This window comes from Melospiza georgiana, chromosome 6, assembly GCF_028018845.1.
Source record: "Melospiza georgiana isolate bMelGeo1 chromosome 6, bMelGeo1.pri, whole genome shotgun sequence".
NCBI classification, from domain to species: Eukaryota; Metazoa; Chordata; class Aves; order Passeriformes; family Passerellidae; genus Melospiza; species Melospiza georgiana.
Window position 1 is genome coordinate 24421049 of NC_080435.1, and position 13526 is coordinate 24434574.

General features: G+C 44.3%; 1 protein-coding gene across 1 annotated transcript; it reads right to left on the bottom strand.

Moving 5' to 3' along the window:
- Positions 1 to 310: 310 nt before the first annotated feature.
- E2F8 (E2F transcription factor 8) lies at positions 311 to 12126 on the bottom strand. The gene is made up of 13 exons (XM_058026562.1): positions 12088 to 12126; positions 10519 to 10794; positions 10046 to 10202; positions 8294 to 8599; positions 7502 to 7663; positions 5952 to 6089; positions 5430 to 5639; positions 4822 to 4906; positions 4080 to 4563; positions 3001 to 3216; positions 2035 to 2164; positions 1627 to 1943; positions 311 to 918 (listed from the first exon to the last, which is right to left on the bottom strand). Exons 1-13 carry the CDS (start codon positions 12124 to 12126, stop codon positions 754 to 756), a joined length of 2685 nt encoding a protein of 894 aa, XP_057882545.1. The 3' UTR covers positions 311 to 753.
- Between the last annotated feature and the right edge of the window lie 1400 nt (positions 12127 to 13526).

The following is a 13526-nucleotide window of genomic DNA, read 5'->3' on the forward strand; positions in this document are numbered from 1 at the left end:
TAAGAGTGCAGAACTTACACTGAGTTATTTAATTCACTTTTTCACAAAACACCATTTCTCCCCTTCCTTCAGAACACAGCAACCCCTGCCTGGCAGAAAAAGAATTGAGATGCCAGTGAATACGCAATATATGCATATGCAATGTGTAACTTAGGTAATCTAATCTGATCAAACAGAAAAAGTCACTGTAGAGTTTTATGTAAGTTTAATCTGAACAAATCAATTTAAAAATACAGTATAAATAATTCTTAACTTATATAAAAATGATTAAGAAAATTTGGGAGCTTTTTTTGTGCTTCTTACTAACTTTACAAAAGAGCATTATTAAACACAGAAGCAAAACACTTTACCTGTGGCCTTTTTGCTATGACATAAAATATTTACACACTCACAGTACTGGTTTTTTTTTTTTGGTGCAAAATCTGTACTGACTGATAGACTGTACCTTTCTGTACAAAGACAATTTCATCTTACTTTGCATAGAAGAAATCAACACACGCTCACAAAAAACCCCACTAGATACATAACTTTGCTGTTAAATACTTCAGGTAAGCCTTTTGGAAAAATTCATTAGGCATTAACTTTCTCCTTAAGAGTCAGTTTTATTTTCTAAAGCATCAATTAAGGCTATTCCAGCATTGAGGTCATGGCAATACACGTCCAAACCATTGTCCATCATACAATGCCAGATGTGTGCAGTGTGTTACCAGCAATTTTGCCTGCTAACACAATCAGAAATTCCCTATCCCAAAATTAGTCTTCTGAAACTTCAAGTTTTCGTTGAGGAATATATAAAGTTCCTTGAGAGGTTCTCTGGGTGCCATCTGAGTTTGCAGATAGTGCAGGTTCTGTGTTTGGCCCTCCTGGTGTGCGGAAAAAGTTCTCTGTGACTGCCTGAGGCTCCTTTGGCTGGAGGAACTGAAGAGAAAAGACAAAGTTACTTTCATTTATGGGGGAATAAAAAGTAAGTTCTACTACCTCTAAGTTTCTACAGGATGTTAGCAAACTTTTTTTCTCCCTGAAATTTAAAAACGGAACTTTTTACTGAGAAGGGTATACCTGCATTCCTTTATATATATATTTAAATACATAAAAATATGGTTGTTCTAATCCCCTTCTTTTTTAACACAAACAGATATTAGGCAATACAGTATTACATGAAATATACAGAGAAACTTCCTGTGGGGAAAAAAAAAATTTTAAATCCTGTGCAATCCTATCCTATTAAAAGAATAGCTATTATTACACACGAGAACTTGAGGGTAGAGTAGGGAAGTATCAAGAAGGAAAGAAAATAACAATTTTTTATAAGCACAATGTCAGTTTGTGATTATGAAAATATCTCTCAGATATGTAAAATCCTCCCTCTAAAACAGTTGTTTCTTCACATCTTGTCATCTTCCAGCTGGCTCCACTTCCACCACAAATAAGTCACTTATCTTCCTTGCTAACCTCTCATCTCTACTGTACTTAGGCTGGCCTTCACTGCTAGCTCTTTTTGGGCAGTGCTGATTTCTGAAGATCAAAAAGAAATGTTTATTTATAAATTTTACCTGCTGTAAGGGAATTACTGCACTGCATTTCCCACTCAACCCACCATGGTGGAGCTGCAATGTTTTAACTCACCTTCCCTTCTTGCACATTTGTGCTCCCTGAGCTGTGGCTGATATTTTCTGTTTGGGAAGAGACTGGCACGTGCTGTAGAACGGGGTTTGCAGGAACTTGCACACCAGCAGGTATCAGTCCTATGTGCTGCAGCATAAAGTTGAGAGCTGAAGAGCTTGGGTTTGGGGCAGAGCTGGTACTGCTCGAACTGAGGCACGAGTTGCTCAGTACAGGTGCAGCAGCTATGGAATTTGGTGACAGCATTATGTTCAAGGGTGTTATGTGAAAAGCAGGAATATTGACTGTCTTCAGTTCTGAGGCTGGCATTGGAATGACACCTGGAACAGAAACATCAGGTGTTGAAAGCAATTGGGACAAGCTGCTCCTGGCTCCTGAGCTGCCCCCGTGCCTGTTTCCCTGGGCACTCACCAGTGATGGGAGAGCTGTAGGCTGTGTGCTGCACAGAGCACACCCCAGCCTTCTCTTTGGTGGAGCACTCTGCCTTGGTGCCATGGGTGCAGTGAGTCAGAGGAATAAGATAACCAGATGGAAAAAAAGTCTGAGAAAGAGACAGCACATCTTTAGCCCAAACATGGAATAAACAAACTCCAAAACTGTTCTTCAAAACTGCAACCTTCCCTTGCCTTGTTCTTATTCTTTATCCTCCATGTCCCCAGGATGCCATATCCCATGCCTGTACTACTTTCTGTCTGAAAAGAGACACAACAGACTCAAGGACGTGGTCTTTCAATTAAAACCACACAGAAATCAGCGGGCTCCATTTCCAGCTGATACTCTTGGTGGGGAACTGGAAATCCATCTGGGATTAACACAGTGCAATTTGACCAGATGGAAAAGAAACCCTGATACTGAATACCATTTTTTGCAGAAGAAACATTCTGGACCTAGTAAATCATCACATCACCTCATTCTTGGATTGCATTTTTCATAAAACAAACATTGGATGGCAAAACCTTTGCATTTACATATTCTGTTCTTGTCAACAGAACTGTTCAGGTTCTCTACAGCAAACAGTCTTAACTGCAGAATACTGAATTTTGCTGATGAAGAGAGTTTCATGTGATGCTGTTTCCAAGCATCTGACAGTAAGGACATGCAAAGAAAGGATGGGGGAGGTAAGGGATCTCATTATTGCCCTTAGCTCCTTGGTGTGACCTTCATTCCAATGGAAGCCTGAGAGCCTCTTTGTGTCCTCTTTTTTGTGTACTAAATGCACAAACAGAAATCCTACATTCCTACAAAATAAGGTTTTAAAAGCACACCAAAGTGAATTCAGCCAAAGACAACCTATGTAGGAGTAGTTTGTTGTAATTTTGTTTCTTTTGCAGAGACTCCAAGTAGTGTCTTCCCAGGGAATGGCAAGACAAATCTTACCTCAGGAGCAGGAATGGCAAATGCCACAGGTATGTCTTGTTTTGTTTTGATTTTATCTTCATCCTCTGGAATATTTTCTTTTGTACATTGGTCACAGCAACTTGCGATGTTTTGATCTGTTTTGGTTTCATTCTGTCTCTCTTCCTGGACATTGTCCATTTCATGATTAGTTTGTGAGCTATTGGAAGGTGGTTTTTCATTCTTAGTGCATTCTCCCTTTGAATAAAGCACATACAAAAAGAAAGGCAGGTGTTGTAAGGCTTAATGGTCTCAATTAGAACCCTACAAGAGTAGTTATACATTCTTAAATACTGGAAAGAAAGCTTTTTACTTCCTCCTCATTCCCAAGTTTGTACTTTAAAAATTTCTGGTCCCTAGGACAGCCAGGTCCATGTTATCACATCTTGTTTCTTCCCAGCTAGTGGATGTGGAATAGCATGCACTGTCATAACACATCCATAACATATGATGGCTGTTTCAGCAAGCCAAATTTACAGCAGATTTGTGCTAAAACAATCAGCAACTGAGGAGTAGAAAGCAACCCAGCCCCAGTCTCTCCATATACATCAAGTTTATCTGAACCTGTTATTCTCTTCATGTGCTGTTCTATTATGCCTACAACAAACCAACACTGGGTGGGAATATTTAGAAGGCATCAGGATTTTGGCATGTTCCCTGTCCATTGACTTTCATACATCCACTTTCCCTAACACCTCTAAAGCCAAGAAGTGATGCCAGCAAGTTTACAGAATCCTAGAATTCAAGGGACCTTGAAGATCTCTTGCTTCCAACCTTGCTCCCCACCTGACCTACTCCAAAATAATTTACCAATAGGTAAGCTTTGACATAGTGTTTGGTGAGCTGCTTTATTTTCTCTACACCTGAACACTTTGTCTCCTTAGATGCAAACCCCAGCCCCCTCAAACATTAACAGCATAGCAAATGAAACACCATCTCTTCGAGCCTGATGTTATTTACAACGCCTACACTCACTGGCAGGCTCCTACTTCACTTTGAAAATGAGTAGGTGGCAACATTACTAAGCCATAAAATGGCATTTTAAAACTAATTTAACTTACCAAAGAAGTATCAAGGCTTTCCTCATCACTTTTACGCCTTTTAATTAAATTACTCTCTGGTAGTGCTTGTGATCTTTTAAGGCACCGCTGAGATGAAGTTTCTGATTTTGTTTCAGGTCTTTCTTCAGCTGCCAAGGACTTTGTAGGCTCATCTGGACCCCTCTGAGTGTCCCCTTCCTCAGTGGTTATTATATTTAATATTTTTGAGTTACTACTCTTCATTCCAGTTACGCTGGCGCAGGGCAGAGGCTGCAGCATGAAGCCGGGGCTGTAGGTGGTCACCGTGTGGGCTTGGGAAGGGTGCAGATAGATGGCATATGAGACCCCAGACTGAGGGTGAGGGAGGATGACTGGTGACACTGAGCTGTGGCTGGCAGGGCACGCCCCGAGGGGCTGGCTCAGAGCTGGCTGCTGAGAGGGCTCGGGCTTGGGGACAGCCTCAGGCGAGGACAGGGCACACTTCATTTGCATCTCCTCTGCTGTCCTTCAGCAAAAAACAAACAAAAACATCCCAAATGTGTTTTAATTCCTTCATGCAGAAATCAATGTTCTGACAAATTATCTTCTGTAATATAAACAGTTAACATAAACCTGTACTTCTCAATCCACTAAAGAGAAAATAAATTAAAAACTAGCCTGCAGTACTCAAGCTTACTGGCTTTTGCAGGCTATTACTCCACTCAAACTGAGCATAACTTTAACTTGTTCTCACCTGTAAACTTGTAAACTTGTGCAAACTTACTTGGATTGTCCTTCCAGCTGATGTTTAGTGATTGCTGGAAACTGAGCTATTGTATTTGGGAAAACTGGTAAACTTTGATAAGTACCTGGTTGGAGGAGAAGAACAACAAATCAAAACAGTGAGTTCATAAATTCAAAGTAAAAATCTAACTTGAACTTGAGGAAACTGCATTATGTAGTGTAACATTTAATGAGGTAACTTGAACTCAGCCCAGATGTGATTGGATCAACTGGACATCAGCTTACACCAAACCAATGTTAAAGCCCCCAGGGAGGATCCCTAGCAAGAACATGAACACGGCCAGGTAATTGTCTGGCCAGGTTTTGGAACACAGAACTGCTTAGATAGTATGATCCGAAGCAGAGTTTCTACAACAAAGCAGGTTCAGAGGAGATCAAATATTCAGTGATTCTAGACAAGCAGAAAGTTTGTAGCCATTTCTGCATTTTTGACAGCTTTTAAGATGCATTTTTGAAAGGAGGCACCACCCACATATCTACACATCCTGTGAGAAGAGGGCAAGCCCAAATATTTAATGCAAGACTACATCTGACTTAAAAACAAAGAAAAAGAAGTTTCTAAAAGAAAAATGATGAAAAGATACGTACTGGCACTTATTTTAACTGGGCTGGTTGGAGCAGACTGGATCTTCCTTCTGTCATTCTCTATACTCTTAACTAATTTTATTAGAGATGAATGCCGAGTGAAGTTTTGCTTTCCTTTTGAAGGAAAAAGGGCTTTTGAGCACTGCTCTTTGGAAGTAATGGATTCTGAAATAGGTGGGGAACAGGTTGTAGAAGTGGCTTCAAGTTTTATATCTGGAAAAGAGAAAAAAGAAGAAAATATGTATCATATGCAGATTCAGTAATAAAAAGCAATAATTTGAGCCGGGCTTATAATTCTTAAAGTACCAACAGCAGCAAACATGGAAATTCAAGAATCTCAATAGCTGAACATCCACTGTGTGCAAATACATATTGGTTGCTGTGGTAATAAGGACAATGATGTGACTAGTAAAAGATTTCCTGCTTAGTTATTCTGTCTTTTGGTCAAAAATTTCTAGTATAGAGAAAATGAAAAAAACAATCAATATCATCAGCAGAACAAAAGGAAACGACACATACACCTACCCTGAGTATTTGGCAAGACCTCAGGTCCTGTCCACTTGAATGCTGGTTTTCTACCTCTCTCCTCTGTAACATGAACTTTTTTGATAAGCTTAAGGCTGCTGAGAACATTTGCTATGTCATAAAGTCTTCTAATTTTGGCTGAAATAAAAGAAATAAATGGAAAGTGTAGCACTGCAATTAACAAGTAGCATGTATCAGATAAAGAAACGTTGTAACACTCTTTAAGCAGCTAAAAGGAAAAAGCCTTTGGAACAATCAAAAGAACAATTGTGTGGGACAGGTATTTATACAATGAAATAATATTGTGATACAAAGTTTACATGTAAAATAGAAGACATAGATACAGATCTAGAAGACACTGCAAAGTGTATTATGCTAAATATGGAAAAAAGAACATTTTCAAAACCAGTTGATTTCTGTGCAATGATCAAACCTACACAAATCCTGTAGCAAATATAAGTAGATTAAAAGGCAGGTGCACACATGCAATGGCAAACATGGGAACTGGAGGGCAGAGACACCAAAATCCAGCAGTATAACCATCCTGCATATCTTCCCTGTCTCTAGGTTGAGCTATTAGGGCAAAGTTTCAGCCAGAAGTCAAACTACAAGTGAGTTCTAGAGCATAGTGAATGTGCTTAGGTCATGGAAGTTTTGGCTTCATAACCAAGAATGTGGTAAAACTTGATAAAAATTGATACTTGAAATACAGGTAGACAGATGGAACATCCTGAAAATGCTTTTATTGTGAGACAGGCTCTTCTTATGGAAGAATAAAAGCAAGAAAAAACCCTACTGAGTAGCCACCCACCATCTCTATGCTGCTGTGAGGCAGTGGAAAGGAAATAATGAACTGAAACCAACAAGGATCAGTATTCACATAGACACAATTCCACCAAAAAAACCCTCAAAACCAACACAAAAAATAACCCAGACAAGCAAAGGAATCTTAGAATTAAGGAAGAGTCTAATTTTCAATGAAACCCACAACTATCCCTCAAAAGCAGCACATTTTTAATTATTACATGTCTACTGACCTAGACCTAGAAATACCATTCATTTGAATGGAGAGGAAGGGGAAGAAGTGTGCAGGGAACTGAGAGAAGGGTAAAAGAATGAAGAAATAATTGGCAGTTAGAGCAAAGGGTTTCACTTCCGCTGACATGCAAGTTGGTCACAGGATTTTTACAGAATTTCTTTAGATTTCTACCAAGTTAGCTATGGGGACGGAACACAGATTTTGCATGATTCTGGGGCATCTTTGGTGAAATGATGCTGAAAACTTTGACAGGCTGCTTGAGGAAAGAGAAATTGTTCCTAATATGGAGGCTTGTGACAATACTTCAGAAGGGAGGATTTAATGGACTTTTCCTCTCAGGTGGGCATTATGCATCAATAGCCATACAAAAATTATAAAATGTAGAAGGTGTTTAGTGAGTTTTTGGAGGCTCAAATAAACATTTGTGGCAGGAAAAATAAGACAGTATTTTTCCTTATATGAAGTAGTACTGGGATAATTCATTTAGCTTACACTTGGCTGTTGTACTTACTTTTAAACTTGCTTTTATCTAAGTCTTCTAACTGATCTTCTCCAATCAGGATTTTAGCAGCAACTTCAAGGCTCACTATTTGAGGTGTTGATACAAGAAACAGCATCACAAATTTCTGACTCATCACTCGTAAGGACTTGTATTTCCTGCCATTCACTGATGCTGCAGCAGACAGGAAAAAGGATTAAAGTATTCAGGGACACACCAGCTACAAACATAAACACTGAAGAAATTAGTCAGAAATAATAGTTGTAAGGATAACACAGAGACTAGGGCCAGTGCTGACTCCAGAATCAGTTCCTACGTGACCAGAAACAGATGACTGGATGGATACCAAGTCTAACTACAAAGAACAGACAGTGATGTATCCCATATATACGCTTCCCATTGTCTGACACCTTCTACTCTTAAAGATGCTTAACCCTTAATTAACATTTCTTCCATGAATCAAAGCTAAATTAATAAAACCAATTGAGTAATTTATGCTTCAAGTTTCTATAACATTCAGCAGTAACTTCTGGTTTCTATAACAACTCAGTGGTAATGGCAATTGAATTATATGTTGGCGTATTTGTTAGTTTTACCTGATGTAGAAACAAATTACAAGAACTGAACAAATAAGACAAGTGAAAGAGTGCAGAGCACTTTTTCTTACTACAAACAGTTGTGGTGCCTTTGGGGCAGCACCACCTCAGAAAAAAAAAGGAAGGCTAATAAATGTTTTTCTCCCGTGTTCATAGCAATTTATCATTTCAAGTACATATTATTCTTGGCATTATAGAGAATTATTACCAGCACGAAATTCCACTCCTGGGAGCTCGACAAAAGACATTTCTGACTGCTCACTTGAGCCAAAAGAACTTGCCATTTCTTCATTCCTTTCACTGTCAGGATCGAATTCATGCTCATACTCTCTTCTCTTGATCATCTGTATTTGCTGTATGTACTTGTTCTCCTCCCCCACCTTTTTGAGGGCCTGCAGGGTCTGGGGGAGGTTGTGGCGCCCGTGCCAGACGTATCTGTTCCTGGCCAGGCGGCTCACCATGTGCAGGCTCTCCAGCACGTTCACGATGTCGTAGATGCGCCTGCGCTCCACATCTGCGGGGAAAGGGGAACCTGACAGCTCTGCCGTGTGACACACCTGAACTTGTGCATTACCTGCAGCACAGAGCCCTCTCCTTCCTCTCAGCATACTTCCAAAGCATTTCTGCCAATTCCACAGCATAAACTGAAAGTAGCCCTCCCAGGACTTGCCAGCAAGGAAAGCAAATCTGGCTTCGTATATGCAAGGACTTGCTGTTCCAGAGTTATACTTGGCTTTTAGCATTCCTTAAGCATTAAAATTTACTGGTGCCAGAAGCGCCATTACATGGGTTTCAATCCAGCTTTAGAAGAAACAGAGCATTTTTAATTATTCACTGCATTGCTTCTAGGTTGTGTCCTTAAATAACCTCAGAAACTCATGGTAGGAAACTGTTTTATAACTTTGTTTTACCTGTCATTTTATTAGCACGCTCTTCTGTTGTGCTGTGAGGTTCCCCAGGATGAGGTGAGAGATGAATCTGACTCTATATTTCTTAGAAAGCTGATTTATTATTTTGTTATTATATTATATTAAAAGAAAATGATATACTAAAACTCTATAAAACTATAGAGAAAAGAATACATCAGAAGGCTAGACAAGAATGAATAATAAAAGCCCATCACTGACCAGAGAGTCCAACACAGCTGGACTGGGATTGGTCATTAAATTAAAACAATTCTCCAAATCACATTCCAAAGCAACAAGACAGGGAGAAACTGAAGCTTCCCAGCTTCCCAGGAGAAATCCTGGTGAAGGGGTTTTTCATAAAATATCACGGTTACACTCTTCTGTTCTCATTTGTCTGATAAACTCTTGGTTTTGACCAGACATTTCCTAAATTATATGTCCTTTTGTACAAAGTATACAAAAATGTAAATAATATAGCTTTAAAATTTTAAAACTATTATCCATATAAAAGCTGTAGAATACTGTAACTCCATATTTTTTTTTCATTTAAAAAAATTTCAGCTTGATCTTAGAAATGTGGACTCCGCAGAAGTGATTGGTGCAACATAAAAGACAGTGATATAGAATGAGAAAGTTAATATACCATCAAGAACAGAAAGAAGATTCTTGCTTTGATGTCATGATCGGACAGGAAGCTGTGGGCTCAGTTTGAGAAAATCTAGTTCCTGCTGCAAAAATCTAACCACTAATCTTAGGTATCATCTCTGAATTTAAAAAACTGCAACTGTTTAAAATGCTCTGCTTATTTGTAAGCAATAATTTAGATGTCCAATATGAAACAGAATTCGGATTCTCTCAGTTCAATTCACTGAGGAAACATCAGCATTCTAAAAGAATTGCTTTGGGAATTAGCAGTTTAAAACTGGGTTTAAATAAATTTGATAACAGAGTAAGCATTCAAAATTGTATGGAGCAAAAATATACTAACGAAAATGGCAGGTTATAGGCAAATTTGCATGAAGAAATATTCAATAGGATGAACACCAACTTACGTAGCTCTTCAGTGACTTCATCAAGGCAAATGTAACTTTTCTGTGAAGGGCTGGGGTAATCAGGATACCGAGCTAAGAATTTATGACACAGTAATCCGAGACTTTTCTCTTTGCGACTTGGCTGAGATTTTTCATATTCATCCCCCAATAAGTGCTCCTAAGAGGGAATAAGGAAAAGAGATTGTGAGGTTTTTGACAATATATAAGCACAGATATTTAACAGCTTCACAGTGAGCACTGGCAAAGGGCCAGTGCTCTCCCTTTGTCCTCAGCAGCTTTGAAATAAAACCAGAACACTACCTGTTGAATGAAGCTAGTCAATATCATTATTATATTTGGTAAATGCTCCAAAACCAAAACTTTTAAAAAAGATATGCTGAGTCAATGTATATTTTTATACTGAATAAACAGCCTTCAGCTAACTTAACAAAAAAAAAAAAAAAAAGAGAGAAAACAAATACTTTTCAACATACCTGCAAACAGTGTTTTGTCTGTAGGACCTCACTTGAACTGTCTGACAGTTGCCTTCTCTGTTCTCTGCTCCTGATCTCAGGACTGGCTGCACTAATCAGCATCTTCAGGTTGGAAGTAGGTGTCCATGGATCTGCCGGAGGGGTTTCCTTCGGTTTTGGGGGTGTGGTTAGAGGCTGACAGTCAGGCTGTCTCTCTGTCAGTACCAACTGTGAGGTAGACGCTTGTTTCAAAGGCGTTTTCAGTACGTTTTTGCATGGCTCAGAATGCTCATTCTCCTGCATATCAATGAAAAGAACAATGGTGACATTAAAGCCCGGGTGTACCACGATCCATTTATCAATAACAGTCAAAGGGAGATAGAGATCCATCGTGTTTTTTGGGTAGCTCCAAGTCAAGGGTTCCAGTCCTACTCGGAACCGAGTCCCTTCCCTGAAACCATTTTTGTGCCTGTAGCTTAAGGCTCGGGTCCCCTGGCACTTATTTCTCGGGCAATTTTCCTTTTCCTTCCTCTGAGGTAAATCAGAACATAAGTTAATGCATAGCAGAGAGCTATAAATAATAGCTGAAACATGTAATGACCCGGGAGCGGGTGTGATGTTGCTTATAAATTCTTGTTGAGCTAAATAGACACCGGCGTGCATGTCAGGGAAAACCTATCCTTATTATAATATAATTAATTATATATTTTATATATATATATATATTATAATTATAATATATTTGCCTCAACTCCGGCGCCCAGCCCGGTATTTGTAGTCATGGAAGTGTTGGCTAACAAGCTCTTAACTTTTAGAGTGAACTTTAACAAGCTCCCAACAAACTTCGGAGCGGAGTGAGGGGTGGAATGTGATCGCGGGGCTTGCCGAGACAGAACACGAGAGGAGAGGATGAAGACGAAGGGAGAGCGAAGGGAAGGGGTGCCCGGGCGGGATCGGGACCGCTCCGCTTCCCCGTCCTTTCCCTCCTATTACCCCTTTACTTTTCGCGCCGCGTCTCCGCGCATGCGCGGTCGGCCCCGTAAATCCCTCCGAGAAATGGGTCTGGGGTCTGTGGCGGTCCCGGAGCCCATTTCGGGGTCCCAGAGCCCCTTTCGGGGAGCTGCCCGGGGCTCCGGGCAGGCCGGCCAGCCTGGAATTGTGAGGGAAGCGGGCTCGGCACAGCGCCGCCCCACCTCCGCGGGACCCTCTCCCAGTGGCAACTTCTCCGTCTGGGCACCACAGAACGCCCGAGACAAACGCGCTCCGAACATCACTATCCCTGCTCCTCCGCACAGCTTCCGTAAGGGAAAAACAGAGAGGAGAGGACAGCCAGGAGGAAGAAGTGTTCTTCACGGACACCGGGGATAAAGGTCGCGAGAGATGAAGTTTCAGGAGCTCTTGTTGAGGACAGAAATTAAAGCGAAGGTAAAACACGCTCGGTTTCTGCCATCCCGCGGTTTCTACGCGCGATCGTTCCGACCGGAGCGGTTTCACCCCCAGCCGGGCTGAGCGCGGGCAGCGGAGCTGTCACCGCCCCGCGGGAAGCGGCAGCCCCGGGGGGCGGCTGCTCTCGCTCCCCGGAGGAATTACCTTGTCGCCGGCCCCCATCTCCCCGCCCGCCGGCCGCATTCTCCCGCCGCCTCAGGAGGCGACACCCGCCGCGCCGCTCCGCATCGCAGGTCCCGCCGGCTCTGCAGGGCGGGAGGAGGGAGGGAGGCACTGGATGGGGGCCCCGCGCCGGGCCGGTTCCCGCTGCCCTCCGCGGCCGCCGGGCTCGTCCCGCCGCCTCCCGGCCCGGCCCGCGCGCGCCCGCCCGCCGCCCAACGGCCCCGGCCCCGCCCCGCCCCGCCCGCCGCGGCCTAGCACCGCCCATCGGCACTGCCGGCGGCGCGTTTAAACACAGGGAAGACGCTACCCCTGCGCCCTCCCCCTCTCGCCGCGCACCCCACGGTCCGGAAGCGCCGGCGGCCCCCAGGAGCAGCGCTGTCGCTGCCGCCCGCCCCGGCCCGGCCGAAGCGCGGGGCCGCTCCCGGTGCCGATTTGAATTCAACGCGCGGAGCCGCCGCGGGCGGGTGGGGCGGGCGCGGCAGCCAATCAGCTCCCGGCGCCGCTCCCCGCGTGGCCAATGGGAGCGCGGCGCTGCGCGGCCTCTCCCTCCTCCTCCCGCCTCCCGCTGCCGGGCGAGCGCCGGCGGGGCTCGGGCCGGGGCTTTGGCGGGTTCCCTCCCTCGCTCCCTCCCTGCCGCCCTCCCGCCCCAACGGCCGCGGCGGCGCGGGGCGGAGCGGGCGGGGGGCGCCGGGCGGTTTAGCGGAGCCCATTTACCCGCCGCTGCCGCCGGCCTCGCCCCGTCCCCGTCCTGTCCGTCAGGGGCCGCGCGGGCCCCGCGCGCCGCTCGCGCCTTCCCCCGCCGGCCGCGGGCCCCGCGCGCCCCTCACGGGGTCCCGCCCGCCGCTCCGGCGCCAGACCGCGAGCGCCCCGCCGCGCCCCTCGGAGCCCACCGCGCACGCCGTGGTTAAAACACGCCGCGCTTCGCGGCTAAACCGCGCCCGGTGCGCTCCAGGCTGAGCTCCGCTGCCCGGGCCGGGCATGGACGGCGGCTGGAGAGGCTCCCCCACGCAGCAAAAGGAGGCGATCAAAGGTGAATGGCTGAGCCGGTGAGGGCTGGTGAGGGAGCAGGTGAAGCGCCTCGATCGCCCCGGCCAAAGGGTGGTATTGCCCCCAGATAAGGGTCGCAGCCGACTGGTGCCGCTTATCGCAAAATCACAGAACCAGCTAGGCTGGAAAAGACCTCTGAGATCAGCAAGTCAAATTTATGACCAACATATGGCAGTGATGGCGGGTATGGCAGTGGGCGCCACGTCCAGGCTTTCCTTAAACACCTTCAGGGACTGTGAGTCACTCCAGCACCGCCCTGGGCACCCCTTCCTGTGAAGAAATTCCTCCTAATGCCCAACCAAAAACCCTGTCACATCTTCAGACATGCTGTCCTGGCCCGTGTTCCCTTAGAGCAGAGCCCGACGCCCCCGGGC

Bases quoted from the DNA above. Each gene is read 5' to 3' on its own strand.
- E2F8 (XM_058026562.1), bottom strand. From the start codon at position 12,126: ATGCGGCCGGCGGGCGGGGAGATGGGGGCCGGCGACAAG. The intron at 10,795-12,087 runs GTAATTCCTCCG...ATTGATATGCAG, and splicing joins AGATGGGGGCCGGCGACAAG to GAGAATGAGCATTCTGAGCC. The intron at 1,944-2,034 runs GTGAGTGCCCAG...TTTCTGTTCCAG, and splicing joins CTACAGCTCTCCCATCACTG to GTGTCATTCCAATGCCAGCC.